Raw genomic sequence first — 25,530 nt, forward strand, 5'->3', positions numbered from 1 at the left:
GAAGCTGGAGCTTATGTTGTAATCAACTCCCACTTGGAGTGCTGTGCCAGCATACAGCGAGCGACCTGGTGACGAACGAGTGTACCACTACAATACAATTCTCCAGTGGTAAAATATTATTAAATTCAAACCCTCATTGTTGTAGAAGACTTTGTCGGGAACAGTGGAGATTTTCTTCTGAAGGCGCAGAGCAAAGTCGTCTTAAAACAATAATCACCACCACCACCTCTCTGCAAAACGTAAAGAGTTCCACCTTGTTTTCTTGAGACGGCATGAGCCCATATCATCGCTACAAGTTATTTGTTAGGCAGCAATTATTTTCTCACTTTTGCTTGTTGCTGGCTTGCTTGTTACTTTATTGCACATCATTCAAGATGTAGTATACATTGCCTCAGCCTATGTTTTTAGTGAAAAATTCTTGGATTACGAAGTCCATCATAGCTATTCAGCAGAGAGTATGGTGTGGGTGGCTCTCCTAAGAGCCTGGTGAGAAAGTTGGAAACAACTGAGTCTTTGTTGAGCAAGTCTGGCAAGCATCAGACATCTGATTTGGCAGATGTGGCCGATGATGTTTGCTTCAAACTCATTTGTCTCTCAGGAGGCAGGGTATTCATATTCCTTATGTCAAAGAGCAACTAAGGTAAAGGAGTTGTGGCCATACAAGATGACTGCCATTCACAAGTTGCAGGAGCTGGATAAGGTTCTTGGGTATTAGTGTATGGTTACTGAAAGTTCTGAACACCCTGTGGTTCATACATGAGGTCTGATTCCATCTGACTGGTTAGATAAATTCTCAGAATACCTGCAATGGGGCTCACAAATAACCTACACAGTATTCATGAAAGACCCCTGCACTCACAGAAGGTCGATATTTTGTGTGCACTCTTGGCAAACTGAATAGCGTGTTCATTCTTCTTCTTGTATATGATGAACACAGACTGGGACAAACACATTTTCCTGCAATTTGTCGAGCAACTGGATGACATTGAGGTAACTCATGGTTATTTTCATTAAGACTTTCCATGTGTCAACTGAGTCTCTTGTTCTGATGTACAGCTTGTTTCAGGACAGAGTAATCTCTAAGAATTTGTGACTGCCAAGATCACCAGACTTAACAATACCACAATATTTCCTGTGGTGTTATCTCAAGAATAAGAGTATCAAAATCGGCCATGAACAATTGAAGATTTGAAGGCCAACATCGTGACAGAAATCAGTAGAATAGATGAGGGATTGTTGCAGTGAAATGCCAAAAGCATGGAGCGATGGGTATGGCTGTGGCTATGGGAAGATGGTCATTTTTAACATCTGCTATGATGGTAAGTTTCTTCATATTTGGAACATACTTGCATCTTCCTATCTGCTACCAGACAGAAATGGGGTAGTTTTGAAAACTGCCCAGTTTATATGAATCACCCTTTACAATATTATTGTAACTATTGAACTGACAATTTTTGCTAAGTTTTAAGATCAGAAATTTCGTTGATCTGCCTTAGTCACTAGCTATCATAAGGCTAGTGATGTCTAGTGTTCCTAAAGTGTGGAGACTTTCTATAGTAGGCTCGTAGGGTTTGTTCATCTTCGGCACAGTTTGAAAGATGAAAATTTGGTTCTATTGATTCTTATAAGTGGTTTGTTTTTCGGGTTTTGTATGTAAATGTCTCCTGATTTTAAAATGTATTTACCTTAACAGTTTATGCAGACATACGTGCTGTTCTGGACGTATCCTTTTTTGTTAAATTCTGCTGTGGTGGACTTATGGTAATTTGTTGTATGATTCATGTCATACGCGATTCATCTGCTGAGTCAGTCCATTACGCATCAGTTCTTGGTACTGGTGCTGATTGTTGACACAGTTAACTTCATTGAATAGGTTAAATATTTTGGCTTAAGTAACCTTCTCATGACTCTTGTGGGGATATTTCTAACCTTACCTCTATGAGTCACGAGGAGAAGCTTCATTTTGACTCTTGAACTCCTTCCCCCCCTGCCCCTAAATGTTTTTCCTCTTCTATCCATATTATATCTAGGACAGTGTAGCAGAATGATGCTAACGTCAACAAAAATTAATTACATATTCCATGTATGTATGAAGAATACATACACTTTCATGAGTGACCATTTTTTAAATTAATATTAATCTCTCTGAAATTACAGGTGATCACAAGGATCCGGAGTGCTAAAACAAATTTATAAGTTAACATCCTACATGAATTATGAACAAAGAAAATTAAACATAAACATAAATACACACATTTTCATTATAAACTATTATGCCTTTCAGCATTCAGTCTGCAAGCCTCTGTGAATTTACTAACCATCGCCACAGTCCTCTATTTGTAGATGCAGTAGTTCCGTGGCCTCGTTTAGTTCTAAACCTCATATCCTTAAATCATTAGAAACTGAGTCTAACCGTAGTCATCTTGGTTACCCTCTTCTTCTCTTACCCTCCATAACACAGTCTATTGTTCTCCTAAGTACCCTATCCTCCTCCATTCACCTTAAAAAAAAATACAAAAAAAAAGAAAGAGAGAAATTTGTGACTTGCAGTTGATTGATTGCATTAATAGGAGTATCAACGTAAGTGGTGTGTTAATATCTTGATGGATCCCTTCAACACTGTTTGGGCATCGGTATAGATGACATAATTTTTGATTCTGAGTCTGCTGCAGAAGTCGACAGAGAAGGATGTAGGTCCCATGGCTTCTAAGATTCTTGAGATATTTTTCAATTTACTCTTTTACTGTTAGTTGACTTCCTGGGCGTAAAGATAACCAGTCTACACCACGAAGTGCCAGTTTACGGATGGTGTAAGCCTTTACCTTCCACCTCTTCCTTCATAGCCTGTATGGAGATGACTTTGCTCTTTGCTTACTTAGTTGACTTCTGCTGGCATTGTCGCATCACTGATGAATCTGACAGTCGGATCAGATATATACCCGCTTTATGTTTTTTCATCGGGCAAGATGATGCCTGTCTGCCCGTTCCTGCTAGTAGTGAAGATGCACTGAACTTCATGGACAACCATGCCAAGGTCTGGCCCTGGATGGAAGGAATGCTGTGATGTCTGGCATTGAATAGAGTTTGATTGCGTGTACAGTGACCTAAGGGGGTCTTGATCTTGTTGTGACAGTGTCGACAACCGTTAGTTATAGGTCCTGTCTGGAATAACTTGTACGGCTGCTTCATTAACAACCGTCTTGAGGCCATTGTGTCATTTGCTATTAACGAGTCCTTTGTGGCTGTGAACCCAGTTGCTGACTTAGCTGTATTCCTTAAAAACCCCTTTACCATTTTGAGGAAGGTGGCACCATTTATACAATACTGGGAGCACTGCTTGCTTTTCTAGCATCAAAGAAATTTATTTACTGATGCTGTAGGTTTTCTTTTTGTTCCTTCTCTTACTGGAGGTGGCAAATACTTTACTTATTGAAGTCGTTTGTGTTGTTGATGTAATGATTGTTGGTCATGTGTAAACATTTGTGCGAACTGAGCTGTTGTAGGATGGCTTCCCATGTAGTTCTGAAAATTCCAAGACCTTTCGATTTAGTATAACTGTAGAGCAGGGTTTCCCAAACTCTTTGTGTCATAGGCTCCCTCAGCATATCACATTCTAGTCCAAGGACCCCCTAGCCACAGAACATAATTCTGAATTCAGTAAACAAAAAGCAGAATTTATAATGATACCATGTTTGATTGTATTCATATAATTTAAAACTAATATTTAATTTCCTTCAAATTTAAATGTAACTTCATTTACATAAAGACATTTTATACATGCATAGAAATTAATAAAACATTGTGACACTTGGCTAATAATTACAATAGTTTGTATCTGGAAACTTACTTGAGAAAATTCACTTGGTATGGTTGATGGACCAATGGGACGGATGGTGTTGTTTTCCAAAGACCAAGCGTTTTACAAATGTAATCACCCGAACTGAAGATCAGCCTCTACATTAGTTCTGTTTCTGTACTTCGTTTTTTATTTGTGTGGGAGTGGAAAAGGTACACTCACACAGGTATGTTGTCATGAAAGGCATTAAACGCATTATTTCCTTTCTACAAATTGTAGGGTGTAGGGGATGTCTCGGATGCAAAAGTTGTTCAGAGACGTAGAGTTGTGATACAAGATACTGCCAACTTGTACCATTTATCGGCCAAGAATTACACATACTGTATGTAAGTTATACAGTAGTGAAGGCATAGTTCCTAAATTTAGAATAATGATCTATGAATTGTATGTGTACAATAACATTTCTTTTTAAGTGCTTACAACTTACATTACTATTGCGGACCCCTTGGATTATCGTCGCGGCTGCCCAAGGGTCTGAGGACCACAGTTTGGGAATGGCTGCTGTAGAACATTGCGTTGGTTGTTAGATGGTAAGTTAAGGATTTCTTTCATGTATATTTATACAGGGTGAAGTCGAACTCCACCAATGAACTTTTGGAGGGGTACTTTCTGAGTGGTCTCCGGTATCTTTTTTTTAGGTAAAATGATAATTTTTGCCTCATACATCATCTGGGATTTGGCATACAAAAGTTGAAACCAGGTTCAGTTTAAATTTTGTCTTCTGTTTTGTTTGTGCAACATCACAGGAAAATGGCTGTATAGAATGTCTCTGGACTTGTTATTTAAAAGATTGCTGGTCTGTACCATTCAATTCTGAAATTTATTTGCAAATACAGTAAAATATCATTATAACGAACGCCAGTTTACGAGATGTTCAGAATAGCGAAATTACTTTTAGGCCCCTTCCCTTTTCCCTATTTAATGTGTGTTATAATATTTCATTGTAACGAATTTCAAACTTTCAGTATAACAAATTAAAATATTGTTTTTTTTCTTATATCTAACATCTTTTTCCTTCAAAATATAATTGAAATTCATCCTATTTTAATGTCCGCATATTTCCTACAACATGTATCTACACAGCTAATACCGGGCAGCCCACCCTGTACAACACAAAGGCGAAATTACCCTATTAGAAATCAGTGAAAGGTAAGCAAACACATTACAAATCTGTCGAGCGGGTTGCCTATCCAACAGCATGCAAAGATTATCGTATTCAGTTTGGTGTACCAGTACTGAACGTCATTATGTAGGATTGATTTCTTATACATAAAATGCAAATTACAGCCAATTTTTTATTAATAAAATATTCAAATATTGGGGTGCGCAGATTGGATTACAGTGTTCGCGTTTACAGGTAGCCATTTTCCATACATGTACACGATTATTTGCAATAACAAAGTTTTATTATAATCCACCTGTTCAATACATTATATATTGTATACAACAGATTTCAATATGGATTAAAACTTGTGATTAGTCACTTGCAATGTACACGATTAGTCGAGCTGGATATTGATTTTAAAGTAACGCTACTGGCTGGGTAGGAATGCATGTTACGGTTTCACATCTCTACTGCTTTTCGTTTATTCACGTCTCGTGACACGTTCATTGTTTATCTTTCGTTCGTGAAGCAACATGCCAGTTAACTCTTTCGCCAATATGGATCAAAAGAAGCAAAAGCAGATCTCTTTAAAGGATAAATGTAAAATACTTCGGGAAGTGGGGGAAAGAAAGGAGAAATAGCAAATGAGTATGACATTCCTTACTAATGAAGACAAAATTAAAATGTCAGAAAGTGGACTGAGCATCTGCATCTTGAAGCACGCAGAGGTTGCAAGTGTTCAACTAGCATCTTTGAGTTTTGGCTTGATCACTTAAGTTGGTCGAAGTTTTGTTTGATTCAAAATAGCGGCCGAAGTCATTCTTGCCAGTAGCACATGGTCGAGTGTAACCTCCAATTCATTTTCAAAGAGTGTGACCAGAGAATAATGTTTAATAGCCCCCCCGCTCTGAAATAAAAGCCTTCTACTAACATTTGTTTTCAAAAGAGTGTGATCTGCAATAATTCTTTGATATTTTTATTGGCCCCCGTGCAAATGTTTTCATATTTGTTGTTTGGTGTTTTTCATAACTTCGAGTCCAGATTTTTTAAAAGAAATATTTTAAGTTTACTTTGACAGTTGTACTCAACAACATAATTGAATTTTGCAACAGAACCAAGGATTTTGAATTGGAGGAAAGTAACACAAAATAACATCTAAGTAACATAACGGACATGTATTCCAACATATCAATTTCTAAAACAATAGACATTATAAGTGACAGGAATCCGTGTGATGATGAGTAGAAGAAGAAAAAGATGTGCCTCAGAGTGTTCAACAGAGTTTGACTCTTGTGCAGGCAGCAAACATGGTGTGTAGTCTTCAGGATTTTCTTCTGTCATGAAGTGATGTTCCAGAATCTGTATTAAATTCATATGCAGTGGTTGCTGACTGCCTTGAATATTCGTTTTGTCTGGGAGTGTTCAGAAGAAAATTACAGACTTTTCATAATATAAAGTCTAGGAGAATGTACCAGTACAGGGTAAAGTTTGAGATGCTGAAAGATTCTTGAAGGTCCTGTACTTAAAATATCATTAGCTCATGTATATATATCCTAATTTTCCTCTCATTTAATAAATATAGTATTAAGGTTTTTTTATGTGTAAATTCATGTTGAAATAATGTAGATTCTTCAACAGGTTCAGCAAGGGGCGAGTTCTTAAGAAATGATTTATTTCAGTATAACAAAATTTCACTATAACAAATTAAATTCTAAGGTCCCCAAAATTTTGTTATACTAGTATTTTACTGTATTCATAAGTGTTTCATCTCCTCTTCTGAGTTCATATGTTAAAGGTGAAATTTTGATCAACAGGTTAATTGTTGTCTAAGAAATATACAGTTGTAACTTTGAACATTTAAACTTAAAAATTAAGTAGAACTTGTAGTTTTAGCTTCATCATAATAATTTATCTTATCTGAATGCAGCCAGGCTGTTTCCTCATAATTTTACTGTTGTCTTCCCCACTACTTACCATGTTCTAGTCCGAGGCCATCCATGGTAATCTTCCTCGACCTTTATTTCCTTTCACTTGTAATTCTGTAGTTTATGGTTCAGGGTTTTTTCTTTATTCACCCATTTAACATGTCCAAACCATCTCAGTTAATTCCTCTCCATTTTGATTTTTCTGTCTTTCTTTCTGTATCCTCATCACCCACTCTGTTGTGCCTTGTCTTCAGTAACATATATACTAACCACTGCTACTTATATTTGGTTTCCATCCCTCATTGTCATTGGGTAGGTCTCAGCTGCATGTTGTAATAGATGAGCTGTATATAGTAAGTCAGCTTACTTATTAATCTGAAATAACTTGTAAGTTGTTAAGCATCTGTTTTCACTTTCACTGATGTTATCAAGGGGACCACAACAAACTTCAGTACTTTCCTGCGGTGTCGCTATCTGCTGAGATAATGGTGTTAGCTTCATGCAGTATACTAGCTCTTGTACTCATGCTTCGCTACGGATTTCTAGGTACAATACTATACACATTGTGAGTACGATTTTATTAGATTACATTGTTCTTAGTGTTACCCGAGGAACACCACTGGGAGGTCGCCACATATTTCTCATATAAAGTCCAGGTTTGGGTTGTTTTCATTATCCTTCTTACTTATAATGACACCCCCCCCCACCCCCGTTTTTTACTGTCGCCAGGTTAAGAGCTGGACATGGTTGCTGCAATTATTTCAGGTACAAGTGGGGTTGGATCAGTTCACCGATGTGTGATTGTAACCTGGAAGAACAGACAGTTGGTCCAACGGTGTCCTCTTCATTTGTACCCTGGCACTCCTGATGATTTGTTCGCTCTCACACCTGGTTTATATGAATGGCTGAGAAGGATGGACTTTTAGAGTTTGATTCTGCCTTGTGTATATATATTGTATAAAATCACCATACGATTAAATAAATAAGTCACAATCAAGTTTGGGAGTTTTCATTATAATGACATGCCTACTGCCAGTCACAATCCAGTTAGGGTGTTTTCATTACAATGGCAAGCTCCCTTGCATTCAACCAGTCTCAATTGAATTCTACTGCCATTCAAATTGTTATGCAAGGTTGTTGTTGAAGTTAAATTGTTTGATAAAACTCCCTTGTACAGTGCATTTTTTTGTTCGCCCCTGTGGCTGCAGAATCACAAGGCTGTCAGGAGAGCTTAAACGTGAACAGACTACGTATAACTTGGCGTGGGAAAAGCAATCATTCTTTGAATTCTCTCCAGCAACTTTTAATGACTGCCCCAGGGTTTTGTTTTTTGTCATTGCCTAGCAAGTTTGACAGGAAATTCCAGTTGTTAGAATAGGTAGTGTTAGTCGAAGGGAATCTAAGGTACACGGGCATGAAAAGTGTTTTTTCCGCACCACATCCTGTGAAGAAGTTTGCTTTGATCACATTACTATGTAAGCACTTCACTTGCAGTCTGGCGCCATTACAAAGCTTAGGAGATATCAGATTCTGTGGCAGCATTATAGGTGTTCCAACTTTCAGACTGAGATTGTGCAGTGGAAAACCCTCCTCTATGTAGACCATGGAGTCCTCAGAGTTAAATCTCGCCATCTTTATAGGAAGTTTGTCCAATAAGGAATCATTGATGCTTGCTACGGTGTCGTTCTTATGTGTGAGAATAGCTCTCTCCTTAAGCCAATTTGGGTCTTCAGAGTCTGAATTACTTCATAGTATTAACCCCTTAAGCGGGGAGCTCGGTACACTCCGGCTCACTCCTAGGTGGGGAGCGATTTCCCTGCTTGAAGAAAATATTTAATTACTTGCTTAAAAACAATAGAAGACTAAAATAAATTGTTAAAGGACTCTAAGAGGAATATTTACTTCAATATAGTGTGTTGTAGCATTGAAAAATAGTAATATTTTAATTTTTGAATACTTTATGCAAGAACGTACTAAGTGATTTCGTACTATAATACTGAGCTCTTTTCTTCCTAATAGCAAAATTGTGGATTTCGTTTATACAGTAAATTATACCTAAATATTTTAAGCAGTTTATTAACAGTCTGCCTGGAAAGAAATATTTTGTACATTTAAATTGTAGTTTACCAATTTCACATGCACTTAAAACATTGAGAATAGAATAAATTATAATACTCATGACATTTTCTGTTATGGTGGTTAGCAATTTTGTGGGATCCAGTTTATATACCGGTACCTATAATTGATAACTGACACACAGAGACTATATACACTACACTACACTGCACTACAGGTAATATTTACAGTCTTCACAGCGTTATGTCTTTTACAGTTGTTGAGTATGATACACACGGAAGCAGGGAGCAGGACACAGGGGCACTCTGCAATCCGGACATATAAAGATTGTGTCGCGCCTTTCCTTTTGGGAAGCACACACCACACACCTCTTGCTTTTGTGCTTCCTTTTGCCTGACTTAGAAGGGGGATTCATTTCAGGAAAATGTCTATCCATAAATCTCATGGACGGATCTGGAGGATATGCCCGTACGATTCGCGCAGGAAGTGCCTCCTGAGGAGTTGATCCTGTTTTTCCAGAATTTCTTTGATAAGATGCATTCTGAACTGCAGATTAGTGTACTTTCCTCCATTCTTCCTGAAGGAGTTGAACACCGTTAGATCCAGTAAATGTCTAAATATTTTCTGGTAATATTTCTTCAGTCTCTTTCTTGTAGTGGCGTAAGTAACAATGTGTTGATCGGATAGATCATAGATCATCATTCTAATCAATGCATACAAGGGGTTTCTGTTTCTTCCCCCCTTTTCTATCCGAGACCGTCTTCATTTCGCTGTCTTGGATGCTACTCAGCATACAGACTTCCCTCTTATCCCTCCACTTGAGAGCCATCAACTTTTTCCGATATGAAACGGATACTTCTCCTTTCTTGAGATTCCGCTTCATAACTTCTTTCGGGAGTTCCTTTCGATTACTTCGTACAGTACCAACGGCGTCTGTATTGAATTTGTTCAGAAGATTGAAAAATTCTGGATTGCTGTAATAATTGTCCATGCCGATAAGATACCCCTGATTCAAAATGTTCTCAGCCAACGTAAATACAATCCTTGAAGGCTTTGAAATATTCAATATGTCTACTCCGAGAACCTCGGAGAGAAGTTCTGTGTTTTGTCCGGTATACCAGATCATGTTACATTCGTACCCTGTTTCGGCTTTGCATAATTTGTATGATTCCATTCCGAAACGTGATCTTTTTTTGGTATGTAAACCTTCCACCCTAGCCACCCTTTCCATAACAAGAGGCTCTCATCAACTGATACTTTGCCGTCAGTTCCACCCTAGCCACCCTTTCCATAACAAGAGGCTCTCATCAACTGATACTTTGCCGTCAGTTCCACCCTAGCCACCCTTTCCATAACAAGAGGCTCTCATCAACTGATACTTTGCCGTCAGGGGTATAAGCTTCCGAAAATTTTGCTACCAGGTGGTCAAATACTGGCTTTATCTTGTAAATTTTGGAAGGAATTTGTCCATTATATGCCTCATTATCAGAGAAATGTAAAAAGCTGAGGAGGAGGAAAAACCTCTTCTCTGTCATCAGCTCATAGAAAATAGGCATGGCCAACAAGCGATTGCGAGAAAAATAATGCCCTAATTTAGGTTTCTGTACAATACCCTGCAGCAGAAATATGCCCATAAGAAGCTTTATCTCGTCCTTATTTCTCCGAACCCAGTCTTGGTCTCGACTTCTTCATTTCATCTTACTAAGACAGGTTTTATGTGGGATTTTTTGCTGGGCATAAAGGTTTGTCTGTTCAGCTTTGTTCTGGCATATATCATCATCAAAAAGTAAAGCAAATATTTTGCTCGGTTTTGTTTTCCCTAAAAACTCTCCGTTTACACCATGGTGGAATTTTGGATCAAAGCGGGACCTTCTTTGTCCATTTTCAGTCCAGATTGACGAAGAAGCTGCACTGGTTGGAATATTATCAGTATTATCGTCACTACTGTCACTGTCATTATCGCTACTTGAACTGGAATCGAACACATGTTGCCTATTTCGCGACTGCAGAATATTCGCATTAGCTGGGCCCAAACCCTGTACATTCGAGCCTGCAGTACTTGTTCCAGGTAAATTCTTGTCACTTACGAATTCCCCCTCGGCAGAACTTACTTCACTAAGATCGCTATCCTCCCCACTAAATTCCTGCATTTCGTTTATCATGGCCCGTAAATCATCCTCCTCTAACGGTGGGGGTCGGTAATTCCTTTTAGACATTTTAATGAAAAAATGTAAGAAAAATAATCCAATCGAACCCTCGTCCCTGCAGTTTAGAAGGAAAACATTAGTTCTGCCTATACTATGGAAAACATGCGAATGATTATAAATGCTGCGTAACTTTCACGACTCGCGGTAAACACACATTCCTGTCTTGAAGGAAGAACTCAAGACTGAGCATTATAAATTGAGTCACAGTTCTAAGGCGTTATGAGAGTCTATTTATATAGCATCTTATCTCCAGAAATCCCTTCTACAGCAATATTATTGCATCCAAGGGACGAGTAGGTGACGAGCTAAAGTTTCAGCGCGAGGCAATTACGCCTTAGGTCGTTCTTGCCCGGAGGTAAGATGTGTTCTTTATGATGCAACTCGTAGATAACACATTGGTATTGAAAGAACATAGCTGAAAAAATTCACAACAGACGGCAGATTCATCCGGAACACGTTGATGAAAAGGAAGTAAACCTCTGCAGGCAGGCAACTGAGAATAAAAATATAATTCGATTAGGCGGGTATATCCGCGTTCCCCACCGAGCAAGCGACTTTTAGCCGCAAACATTCTGAAAATATAATTAAGTATTAGTAAGCTAGTGATATGTAATTTCATCAGAATAGATTGCAGGCATCCATTTATTCTGGAAGAAATAAATACTCAACTGCCTCTTTTCGAGCAAAAGTGCCACATGGCACGTCACACGTAGTTTTGACTAATGTCCCAAAACACTATGTTTTACATCCACAAAACTTGGTTGTACTTCACATTCTTGCCTACTCCATAATTCATTATTATTAATACTACAATATAGTTATTGAAATTGAAAAAAATCATTAATAGAGGTGTACAGTACACTGTGTGTCAAAATGGGAAACAAATTGAAACTTTATTTATGTTGTAAACTGGGTCATGATTTGTGACCTCATACCATTCTATGATTTCCTCATCACTATTATTAACTTTCTGTCAGAATCTGTCCTGTCACAGTGTACTCTTGATTATCTGCGCTAATGGCGGGGTGAATGGCACGGATAATCCAAAAGCTTGTGTTTATTGCAAGAAAACTGCCTTCTATAAAAATGTTAAATACAGTACCATATAAAATAGGCTATAATACATTTATAGAGATAACTCACACACACATTATTGTGCTCTGAAGTTCTCTCCTTTCTGGTTGTTCATCCGCTTCCTTACCTTGAGACTTATTTTGCATGTGGCAATGATGTCACCATATTCAAATTCCCTTTGTCCCATATAATCCAACAGGGTATCTATACATTGTAGAGCCACAGAATGAGAAACACTTTCATCATCTTCTTTTTATTCAACCTCAAATAAACTGTCAAATTCAAATGTATTCAATTTCAATTACAGTATTTTTAATAGGGCGAAAACGTGAACGGTTAATCCGCGACTGGACAATCGAGAGCATACCGTATGTTGTTGTCACACTCACCTGCATCAATTTCACTTTTTAAATTTGTACCCATTATTGCTCATTTTTTAGTATTCATCAAGACTATCTAGTAAATATGCCTCTATTTCAGGTCCATTTTGAATTCTTTTTCGGGATATAATGTCTACAATAGCTAAAACATGTCAACATACTTCTGAAAAGAACATCACCATAAAAATCGTGCCTAGCAGTAAAACCTGTCTTCTTTTTCATTCCAAATCTGTGTGTTAAGCCTAACTAAGAGCCCTGTGTATTAACTCCTGACATCTGTTGGTGATATTACAAACATAATTTAAAATATAAGAACATTAAAGTGCGTAATTTTCAATTCGGGATAAAGAAGTCCTTTTCTTGCGTAGGAGCAGACAAGTTTTGGATATACCCGTGTAACACTTGGCTGACGTTAAATATAAATAGTGGTAGAGTGAGATGGAATCCTGTGGAAACTGAGATTTACGATTATGTAAAGAAAGTTATGTGAAAGTACTGCGACAACTTTGGCAGGTTTTTGAATGTTACATGTGTCTTCTCATAATCATGAGGATTTGTTCTGTTTCGTACGTGAAACTTTTACAGTGTCACCAGCACTGCAGTTTGGAAGCGGATGCCACAAAGTGGTTTCTTCATCTTTGGAATCAAATCAGTTCACAGTGGCTTAACTCTTGAGTATAGGATATGGTGGAGTGCGTGTCTCCTGTCAAGTGTATAACTCAACCACTAGCTGTAACACATGTGCCCAAGCATTGTCCTCGAATAGGATGGGAGGAGTCTGCAGAAAGTATCCGTTTTTTTTTTTTTTTTTTTTTTTTTTTTTTGCAACACTGTCACAGATTATGTTCCAAAACTGAACAGTAATACTACAAATTCAAGGTCTGCCTTGGCGTATGGTATGCGTTAGGATAACGGCATGACAGTGATACACCAGAATAAACACCACCTTCATGTCGCTGGGTTTCTCTTGAGCTGTTGATTTTCATGGGGACCCGTAATGATTCCACTCGTATGATCAGGCTCGTGTCTCATCCAGTGTGATGATACGACACGAGTCCATCACGATGCAGTGTTTCTCGTGCCCAGAAGTTCTTCAGGATGTGAAGCACAGGTCACCAGCAACTGCCAGCACATGACACTAGGGTGGCCTGGCCCAGGCATACTAGTCATTGAAAGCTTTTATTCACTGTGCATCTATTCTGTAAGGTTATGACGATTCTGAGACCTTGATGACACTACCGCGCAGTACACATGTGGGTACATTCAGTCTTGATACAACCTCGCTGTTCCACTTTCCTCTTGATCGGCAGCTCACAAACGGTGCTCTTCTTCACACATATGGGAGAGTCCACCTACTGTGATGTACGTTAGGTATAGGCTAGAGACACTGGTTTGTTTCCTGGCATATGTAGAAGTGTTTCCCTACAAAGTACCAACCCTAGTATTATACACTTGCTAGCATCCAATAGCTTTAATTCCAGTTTTTTCATCAGATACACGATGCCACTTGATGAGACAAGTATTGGCAACAGTTGTCCCCTAATTATTGCCTGACAGTGGCTGGCCAGTGCTGTTGTACGAGAACCCGTTCACATGAGGACGCTATTGCCACGGCAGTAGATGACTAGAAATGGCTGAGTGCGCAGCGTCTATTATATGCCGTGAGGAATTAAAATGTATTTTGTAATTATATGTGCCGGGAATTCATTGCTGAGTTGTGCAAAGTTTTGACCTCAATCCCACCGAATGCTTGAATGTTAATTTTATTGGTAATCTCAGAAAGTGCCATTTGACAAGCATTTTTGTCTTTGTACAGGTCATTGTGCTGGTCCGACAAACACCATAGTTCCCTATTTTACGGTAGTATCGTCACTCCACTTTGGAGCTATAATTATGTGAACAGCTTACAAATAATTTCAAAATTACAGTATTTAAATTATCAAGACCATGCGGGCAGCTGCACTTCTCAGTTGACGCAAGCGAACTGGCACAAAATAAATGTGCAGCTACTGGCCTGGCACATTCACACAGCACCAACTTTCTCGACAATACTGAGCTCCGGGTGGTGGGGATTGCAGTTGGGCCCAGTTGGTTGTCCTCGCTACTCCTGGAGACAGTCGATTGCCTAGACAACTGGACGGAAGTGTTCACAAGTAGCCAGTAATTGTAAGCCTGTCAACTGTCTTCTCGCAATTCTCTCATCAACTGGCATCTTGTAAACTAGGCGTTAAAGTTCATATTAGTGGTATTTTATGCTTGTAATGGTGCTTGTCCTTAATTCTATGTCCAGATTTTTATATGGAATGGTCCATGTATACTAAGTGCAACTAAAACATCATTCCATTTCAAGTTTCATTTAAAGAAGAGATTTCCTCCTGAAAATATTCCATGAAACAAATCTGCACTGTTTTGTGTTGTGTTGAATTTCTCATTACTTTAATATTTTATTACATCATACCAAGTTCTGTTCTCAGATATGACTTTGTATGTATAAGACTTTTGTACAGTGTATAATAAAATATGTTATTTCTGCTTGTAACATTTAACCTTTCCTTTTGTTTTGAATTTGTACCAGGGGCGTTCAGTTACTGCAACAGAGCAGACTTCTAGGCGCAATTGCACTGCCATTTGTTTCTTTCTTGCCTTCTTCTCGCGGTAGTCGTGATTGTGCGGTGCACAGGGCTGCCAACTCGTGACAAAACCATTGGTGTGGATTGCTTAGGTTCGGCTAGTGGCAGGGTAGGTTATTGATTAAACCATTGGACTGGAATCCAGCAGAGGGAGTCTGGGACACGAAGTGGCGTTAGGCCTCTAGCATTCCGTATGTTGAGAACAGCGCATTCAAAAAGCTTGAGTCATTTATCATGCCTGCTAGTGACAAAGCTTTTGGTCTGACTACATTGTTTCATTACACATTGCATTTAGTTGTGTTTTCATTGGGTACGGGTTGCTAAAGGAAGGCATTTCACTTTATTGCTAGGAATGACGTCATATCTCAGCCAGTGGAAATACTACAGCACGCTAGAGCAATGAATAATGGCGTGTGATAATTTACATTAGGTTGTAAAAGTAAATGTACTTCTGGCAGCCGGTGGGTGGGTCACTGGCTATTGCGGGGAACACATCTCTCCTCTACAACATATTACACATAAGATTTGTAATATTTCAAATCCCTTATGATGCTATGAATCTTGTGTTGCACATGCTAAATTTCTACTGTGTAGCCAAGTGGGGGGGCACTTGGGTTTAGAACCCCTGCCCCATGAAATTTTCACTAAAGAATATAAACAGAAACTGACAATAAACAAGTGAAAATCTATTCAAGGGGTTGAACATTCACAGATTTTTTCAACCGCTCAAGCTGGTTTGACGTGTACGGATTAGGCTAGCGATGTTTTAGTTTACATCTGCGTGCCATCTGTTGGTTGTCAACGTGAACATTTAGCATGGCTCGCAGCACAGGGTATCATTCTATGAGGGGAATATCTTCTATGTAAGGCAACATTGTGTTGACGTAAAAAGAATTTGTTTCATAAACGTCGATCGTTGTAAACAACATGGCGGCATCCTCGCATGGTCTGTATTTATATAATGTAGCTCTAGAATGTGTATTAGGTGAAAGTAGTGATGAGAATAATCTGAGTGATGATGAAAGTGTTAGTGATGGTGATTATTTATGTGTGATGTACATAATGATAGTGATATAAGTGAATGCTCACCTGAGTGGTCATGGACATCTGTTGATTCAAATTTTATTCCAACAAGAAGGTAATTAGGCATTTTTTACTTTGTATGCCACCTTTTTATATGTATACACAACATCTGCACGATATGAACTGCGTATCCACTTATTTTGAACAAAATGAGACAAGTCGTTTAGAAGTTATAGCAATGTTTGTGACAGCATATAAAATTGTGATATTTTTCTAAAATTTATTACCACTGTAGGGTAAAACTTGGCCAACTTTTAATACTGGCTTGAAGGGTTAATCTGTTTTCTAAAAAATCTTGAAAGTTGGATTTTAGATTGCACTCTGAACATACCATTTGTTGTCAACTACCACCTTGATCATATTGTTTTAGTTCCTTATTGTAATATAAGATTTGGTAGTGCACTGGCACTCCAATCTGAATATCACACTTGTATCAGTGCACAAGCACTTCATTATGTTCTATCACCATTTTGTAACTAGAACCCCCTCCTGGCTATACCATTCCAGTGATTCAAAGGCTGAGGTATACCCTGGACAGTTCCTGAGTGCAATTCCTCCACCTATGCATATTTCTCATTTTTTACAACTTCCAATATATAGTGACAAATCATATAAAACTAATGAAACGTAACATTACATGATACAGTTCAGCGGCGGCGGATGAAACTCGTTACCGAGTAAACATATTCTTTGGCAGTTTATATTTTCCACACTCGCAATGCTTTGTGAATGTGTTTCATATGACTTAGTAGCCCATCTTGGCACGAAACATACGTCCACACAGATCACATGGAATGGCTGGAGGAGGACGGAGCATCCAGGCTTTTCTTTTATCCTCTTCATGTTGTTGTCGTTCCTCTTCCAACACCATAACTGATGTAGAAACAGTGTGGTGCCAAAATGTACAATTCTGAGCAAGCGTATCCCAGGATTGAGCATTAATTCCAGCTCTTTTCACAGGATGCTTTAGCTGATCCTTGAAATGCCTCAAAGGGGCTCCATGAAGTCTTGTGCCACAGCAGAGTTCACCTTGCAGGAGTTGACGAGGAAGCCTGGTTTCACTCATGCTGCTACAGTTGTTCCCTATCCATCTGAGACGGTGGCCTATGGTGGTAGCCTCAGTGCTTATAGCATGCGCTTTCTCAAGAACTGGAAGGTTGGTGACACAGTCCTCCCATTTGATGTTCTGGATGGATCTAAGTTTTGGCAGATGAAAGCAATCTAGCTTTTTAATATCTTGATGGTAGAGGATCCAAGTTTCACAACTGTAAAGCAGTGTTGATATGACAACAACATGGTAAACTATGATCTTTGTATGCATTGTAAGGTCCTTATTCGTGAAGACACAATGGGATAAACATCCAAATGCTGAGCGGGGAGTTCCATTTCTCCTATCCACTCTTGTGAGCGGTTAGCATTTGTTGAGAGGATACTTCCTAGATATAAAAAGTGGTCGACTTTCTCCAGTGAAGTATCTGCAGATATTGAACATAAATCAAGTGATTTTTTTTGTAGTTTACAAGAAATATATTTTCAAAATTCATACGAGAATAAGAACAATTTTATACATTGAAGAATGTACATTATTGAAATGTTGGTTTGGCAGATTCCTTAATCAAGTAATCAAAATTTCTTTTTAGCAATCTCATATTCAGCCTATATCTATATTTCCCACAATTGTGGGCTGCCTATAAATGACAAAGTATACACATTCATATTTGTATGTACAGAGGATTAAACAGCAGTTCTATATAAATACTAAGGAGTGCCGGTCATGGAATATGTTAGACCTCAAATAAGTTCCTGTTGTAACAGACCATGAAGTGGGTGACAGCCATCTATAAGATTTTCTTATTGCTGAAATATCAGCTTTCCAGTAACTTGTAATGTCGGAAGGTCATTCGATGAAGATCTTAAAATATCAGAACAATAACACTAATTTGGAACACAAGGAGCATTTTTATTATTTTAATTTTATAACTTCACTAAGGTAGGGTTGCCACTAGGACAAAGACTACTTCGTTTTCCAATAAAAAACTTCACCATTACTGCTTTATTGGTTGTAAAAATTACCATGTAATAAATCGTATTAAAGAGAAATAAATCAGTTAGGTTGCAATAGAGTTTACAAACATCAAAAAGTGGAAATTTAATTTAACTGGAAACAGTATTTCACATGAAATTAGAAAACGAACTAAGAAGCGAAGAGTATGCAATACTATTGACTGTATAAATATTTTTCTTTTTCTTAGCATTTATCCCACTTCATTGCAGGGTCTTGTGTTTTGCACTTCCTTTTCCACATGATGCGGCCTTGTGCATCTTCAGGAGAGATTTTCACCACATGCATGTCCTCCTGCAGAGTGTCGAGCCAGCGCTTCTTTAGTCGCCTTTGTGGTCTGCGGCTCTTAGGACAAGTGAAATGCCCTTCTCGCAACTGAAGAACCGTTTCTGCGTAGCACAGGCCATACCATCGCAAACAATTCTCTTGCATTTCCTCAAGTGCCATATGAATACCCTCATTTCTGATGTGATCCAGTCCCGTTGGCCACTGAACCATTTTCATTTCCATGACATGTGGTTGTTGTTCGTGCCTCAAAATTGTTAACACATGTTTTTCCATCCTTGATGAAGTCCAAAACTGGGATAAGAATTTACGGATTGATCCCCGTGCTCTCACTATTAACCCTGTGACAGATAGATATATAATACCAATATAAATGGTCCGTTATTGGACATTATAAATTTTCCAGCTAACTCATTCCTGGTTGCCAGCGTTTTGCCCCCGTGTGCTAGGCTGGGCTCATCAGTTGGTACCTAGCACACCTACCAAGACGCATGGCTAGTAGTGCATACCGTGGAGGCCACTGCGTAGGCCAATTGTAGCCACCGGCAATATTTGTTCCGAATGAGTAAATTTATAATACCAATATAAATGGTCCGTTATTGGACATTATAAATTTTCCAGCTAACTCATTCCTGGTATGCATACCGTGGAGGCCACTGCGTAGGTCAATTGTAGCCACCGGCAGTGCCAATGCACTATGAGAGACTTTGTCCCATTACCAGAAATTGATGCCTGTTTGGCCATCAGATGATATAGATGTTGATTCCCATAGGGAATCTGAAATATTTGTTCCGAATGAGTAAATTTATAATACCAATATAAATGGTCCGTTATTGAACATTATAAATTTTCCAGCCTCCACGGTATGCACTACTAGTCATGCGTCTTGGTAGGTGTGCTAGGTACCAACTGATGAGCCCAGCCTAGCACACGGGGGCGAAACGCTGGCAACCAGGAATGAGTTAGCTGCAAAATTTATAATGTCCAATAACGGACCATTTATATTGGTATTATAAATTTACTCATTCGGAACAAATATTTCAGATTCCCTATGGAAATCAACATCTATATCAGATATATATATATATATATTGCCGTCAATATTTTTCTTTATAATATGAGACTAGGTTCATAAATGATCTTCTTTTCAAAATCCACTTCTCCCAGTTGACCAGAATGGATGTTGGTAGAACGCTTGAAAGAACAAGGCAAATTAAGCATTTCAAAAGTACGAGGGCTTATTGGAAAGTTAGTACGCATGTATTTTATGAAATATTTAATGAATATAAAAAAAAGAAAATATGGTTATTTACCTATTTTTTAAAATATATAAACCACACAAGTTGAATATGCCTCGTTTATAGAACTCTTTTCCCTGGGAGTTCAGCCACCTATGCACAACCGATTTCAATTTACCTGAACAGAAGCGTTGACCTAGGAATTTCTTTGGGAGGTCTCAATATGTGAAAGTCAGACTGTGCAAGGTCTGGACTGTATGGTGGATATGATCTAGTACCTCCCAGCCATTCTTCTCAATTTTTACATGAACAGAAGCAGTCGTTTGGCTCTAAGGCAGTGTGCAAGGTGTATAATACGACTTCGCTAGGTTGACCAAGAGTGTATATTCCCACTCCTCAATTATGAGCAATAGCTCTGTCTCCCTCTTCCTCACTTGCTCTGCAGCGCTCCACCATCTGAGCAGAGTTGAGTCAGGCCGACGCACAGTGCACAGAACCTCTGCGCCTCGGTTTGCACACGTGAGATTTTGGGGGTTTGAGTGGCCATGCTCGAATGGCATGATGCAACTTTGTCAATTTTATAGGTTTCGGCATTCACATTGGTCCAAGTTGGAAGAAACTCTACCAAAAGTATGCCATGCATGTCTCAGAATACCATCACTAGGACCTTATTCGCCAATTGGTTGACCATGAATGTCTTCGATGGCGGGAAATCGGAATGTTTCCGCACCATACTAGCCTGCTTTGATTTGGGTGTGAAGTGGTACACCCAGGATTCTTCAGAAATACATTTGCTTGGCTGGTCCCTCTTTCAAGAAGTAAGACTCCAGCGTGCACTGACTTCACAGAATCCCACTCTCTGCCATGCACGTTATGTTTATAGCCTGGGGGTCCATCCGGAATTAGCGTCGTTAGTTTCCCGACACCATTGTAGCCATGCCAATCAGTGTTGGTCATTTATACGTTATTTATACGCAAGCACCAGGCGAGTTTGGCCGTGCGGTTAGGGGCGCGCAGCTCTGAGCTTGCATTCGGGAGTAGTGGGTTCGAACCCCACTGTCGACAGCCCTGAAGATGGTTTTCCGTGGTTTCCCATTTTCACACCATGCAAATGCTGGGGTTGTACGTTAATTAAGCCCACGGCCGCTTCCCCTCTTAGACCTTTCCTATCTCATCGTCGCCATAAGACCTATCTGTATCATTGCGACGTAAAAAAACCCACAAGCTTCGTGAGATCAAGTTCCATTGAACACCAGTCTAAGTCAGCACCTGGTCAAGACCTTCTCTCCTTCATGCATATGTTCGCTCTCGAATTAAATAACGACGCAGCCACTTGCATTACGTGCAATTCGATGTGGGAAGATCAACAGCAGAGAGAAGTATGTGGAGCAATATGGACATGTGTAGCCTGCACTGGCAGCGCTGCTGGGGTAAATACCTTTGTATTAACATTTTCATATTATTCCTTAGAACGCTTTTTATAATGTTAAAAAAACTGCGAACATATGAGCCAAGCCAAGTACAGCTGTCTCGACAATCCGCTCACACTACCGCAGTTCAGCTTCTCCAACGAGCTGGGTTTCCTTGCCAGCGTGAAAGTGAGCTACCCCAGCGAAATTAAAGTCGCTAGGATGGCGCATGCACTTGAAGCTTCCTTGTCCTGGGAGCGGGGCGGGGCTGTAGGCCCATCTCGACCAGCAATTTACGGCGACAGGCCAGCTAGCTTAGGTAAGGCATGTTAGTTTTAATACTTGACCCTGGAAGTGTTCAGCGCCACACACTAGAGGCTTCAAGAAAAATATCTACATGTTTACAGTATAGCCACTTGCACTTTATGAAATCAATTGTAATACAGAAGAATATATTTTATTTTTGGATCTCGGAATGTATAAAGTTTTTTTCGAGCAATTCATTGATGGTACCTGTAGAATGTTTTCCGATAGCCTTGGAAAAAATATTTAGGTTGCCCAGTATGAACACTGAGTTAAGCGCGAAGTAAAATAACTATGTATTTGGTTGTCCGCGATGGTTGTATACTATATGGTGAGTTTTTGTAGTGTTCCTCTTGGATTACAGGTGAAGGTTTCGCGAGTTCTGCGGCATTCTTTGTTAATATAACGTATGTTATACGTCGAGACCAATATTTCCCCTCGTTTGTCGTTGATGTGCGTACACTCGGTAAGCGAGTGAAACTATAAAACTTCGGCGACGGTAAAATACCAGTTACGTTTTGCTGATTTAGTTTAGGTTACGCTTTTTAAGTTAAAAACGAATAGTCTCAGTGTATTTCTGTGAAAACCATGACTGTACTATCACGAAAAGTCACCGGGTGAAACTGTAAGTACATTGTTAAGAATCTGCTATAGATTAAGTTATGGTGATGTCACAGCCGTGAATATCAATTTGGAAATATGCGCGAGTGTGTGGTTGAAAATAATCTTTAAGACCTTTCTCACGTGGACCTTTCGACGAAAAATGCAGCCTCATGAAATGGTAATGTTGACTTTACAGAGTGTAGTGGGGGCTACGATTGCTTACGTTAAAAAAAAAAAAAAAAAAAAAAAAATTCCAGCTGGGGTAACGAATGTGTTCACCGCACGCCACTGCACTCTACAGAAAAATGACTGGAAATAGCTGAGGGCTTTGAACAGTATGCTTTCCTTATTGTATAGGTGCAAATGATGGAAAACATGTGAGAATTGAACAATCTGCAAATAGTGGTTCTATGTACTATAAGAACTACCGGTCCTTCTCAATCGTGTTATTTGCCATGTGTGATGCTAATAATTTATTTAGATGCGTAGACGTAGGATCATGTGGGAAGTCAAGTGATTCTGAAATATTCAAAAGCTCAAAACTCTTTGAAAAGCTGTCTGAAGCTGGGAATTCCTCCACCAACGCCAATTGCAGATTCATCTTCTGCGAACAGTGTCTGTGCTTGTATGATATTAGGAGTAGGGTCTGGCATTATAGGGCAATAGTTTCGAGAGTAGCCTACAATAGTTGAAAAAAAAAAAAAAAATACTGAAATTCGCCACAAATACTAACCTCGATCTCGACTATAACTAGATGCTGCAAGATAATTTTTTAACGCGCAGGATATTTTATCTTAACCTGTTATCTTCTTTTACAGTTTACAAAGTTCAGTAACACATGAAACGTCTCCTCATTCTGGAAAATTATCTAAACGAGCATAGGGTTCATTTTAGTTATTTCATCACAGCAAAAACACAAAGCTGAATTTTCCAGAAAACGGTTAACATTGCGAAGAAAAATGGATAGGATGTTTCTTGTAGTAGGCCACACGGTACACTTCATTTTTCGGTATGACCAACCGCTTACTCGTTATTTTAGTTGATGTAGGGCAAAAATTGCCTGAATTTGGGACATACCCCTGAAAAATCCCTCACTACTTCAAAACAGTGAAGTGTATAAAAATCGAGATTATCTCCTGCGTGACTCGGGATTTAAAGCTATATTCTTACACAATTTCGACTCAATTGGTCCAATAGTTTTCGAGCCTGTCCGAAACAGACAGACAGACATATCATCTCATTTTTTATTAATTGTATAGATCGATGAACTAAACGGGAAACATGTGGTTTGAAAGAAACAAATCACTAAAGTAAGAAATCTTCAAATATAGGGTGTGTCCAGAAAATGTTGGACGTCTGTCCGTATTAATCCCTTCTGCGCTGACACGAGCTACTGCTTAGGAGAGCAAAAAGACTAATATATTTTACTGCAGGTTTTCCATAATATCAGACGTTCTATTTAAATTGTAGCATTACGATAATCGTTTGTAACACACTTAAATTCTCACACAGAAAATGACATATGCATGCATCGTATATTTCATGTTGAGGAGTCCTTTAACAGGGTACAATTCACAGTATCGTATTTGTGAAACGCGAAAGGTTAAAGAGAAGTTAACAATGCGCGATGGTGGGCAAACAAAAGATTTGTTAAATTCAGTGGTATGGTAGATGGGAATTTGAAGAGTAGTTTTAAGGAACCTGTTTTGATGCATCATTATACACCACTGAGCTAAAGTCAATTATCGGGAATATTAAGGTTTAGACAAGTAGATTTTACATGCTAGTTGCTCACAGTTCGTATATTTCCACACTTAGCCCTAGCCGAGAAGAATACGTTGAGGAAGTCCACTCTGATACAGCAAATCTAAGTGCTCGCAGAAATGACATAGTGATCGACAGGAATACTACGAGTAGATCAGAATTTATTATAGAACTCACCATACACAAAAATCAGCCAATGGGAGTCGATCCAGAAAAGGAGATGTACGAGCCTGCAGCAAACTGTTTTAAGACTTACTACGATTTCAGCAATGTCACAGTTACAGGGCTGCTGATAGCAGGGCGACTCCTGCTATTTTAGATATATAGGATGAAGCTGTGGGGAGGGCGAAATAGTAGTAGATAGGATCGTAATATACCGTATGTTAACAAATGGAAATAAATATCTGCCTCTTATGGTGAACTTGAAGCAGGAATGTGTTCCTTTGTTTGCTGATGACGCTTATGTAGAACATTCCCTCAATTATTTAAATAATTGTTATAATATATCTTTGGTTCTCTCTCTTTTTCTCATCCCATTCACTGTCCTGAGGGTATAGTTGCAGCATGTTACAGTATCGGCCGTGATTCTCTGTCTTGGGCTACCAGTACGAGTTTATGTAGCCTCAGACCAGTTGATCTAGCCATCGTGTAGGTGTCTGTTCTGTGGCCCGCTTCCCATTCACCTTCCGAAGAACTATAAGCCTCTTAAGGTCGTTCGTTCGGTGCATAAGATGACCAAATTATTTCAGGTATATATGTATGTATTGAACCCATGACCTTGTGTCTGAAGAATTTCGAGTCTTAAAGTTACCACATGAGGCCCCATGTCAATCGTAATGAGAAGCTCGAATATATATTTATATCGCAGAGGCGACACGAGGCAGGAAGATGCCTGCTTTCTTTCCCACGCTATGAGGTGTGACGTCATTCGCACGCATTGAAGGTGGATGGATACAGAAGAAAGTTTTTGTTAAATAAGTATATAGAATAAAGGAATTAGCAATGAATGTAGTATAATGAGTGTCCTGTAATTATCTGTAAGACAATTGGTCTTTAGTAAGACAGATTTGAGATTGCTAAGCCATTTCTGTGGATATTTCATGAAGGACGCGCGTGTCTATTTTACCCATGCCGAGTCGTCAGAATATGGTGCCTATCAAATGAGGTCAATTAATCAGTAAATTTGGTATGAGATGATTTTAAAAGATCATGAACAATGTCACTAGCAGGTTAGCAAGTACTTGATTATAGCGAAAACTGCTTTAAATACATTTCCACAAAGTCGGAAAAAGTACGCAAATTTTCTTGGCGGCAAGAACAAATGCCGGACAGGGGGACAGAAACTATAAATAAAAGGGGTCGCCATCACCCTACATAGTATCATTGAAGCTTGCGCGAGAGAGTTATACTGTTGAGTCAATCGATCGTCGAGAAATAGACTAAGTCCAGCAAAGATAGATTTTGGCCGAGGTGGCCGGGGTTTTGACTCCAAATGAAGGTAGTCGTTCATCACAGAATTAATCGGGTGTA

At 39.0% G+C, this 25,530-nt stretch overlaps 1 protein-coding gene across 2 annotated transcripts in view; it reads left to right on the forward strand.

Moving 5' to 3' along the window:
• Nucleotides 1–25,530, forward strand: part of EMC6 (ER membrane protein complex subunit 6) — a 54,794-nt gene that overhangs the window by 24,886 nt on the left and 4,378 nt on the right. The window contains exons 4-5 of one of the 2 annotated variants that reach the window (XM_067143704.2): nucleotides 1,703–1,722; nucleotides 14,914–15,162. In XM_067143704.2, the coding sequence (XP_066999805.1) occupies nucleotides 1,703–1,722; nucleotides 14,914–14,944 (51 nt within the window). In that variant the 3' untranslated portion in view covers nucleotides 14,945–15,162. Of the gene's footprint in view, nucleotides 1–1,702; nucleotides 1,762–14,913; nucleotides 15,163–25,530 lie in introns of those variants that run through there. The other variant, XM_067143705.2, reaches the window with a different exon arrangement.

This window comes from Anabrus simplex, chromosome 3 (assembly GCF_040414725.1).
Source record: "Anabrus simplex isolate iqAnaSimp1 chromosome 3, ASM4041472v1, whole genome shotgun sequence".
NCBI lineage: Eukaryota > Metazoa > Arthropoda > Insecta > Orthoptera > Tettigoniidae > Anabrus > Anabrus simplex.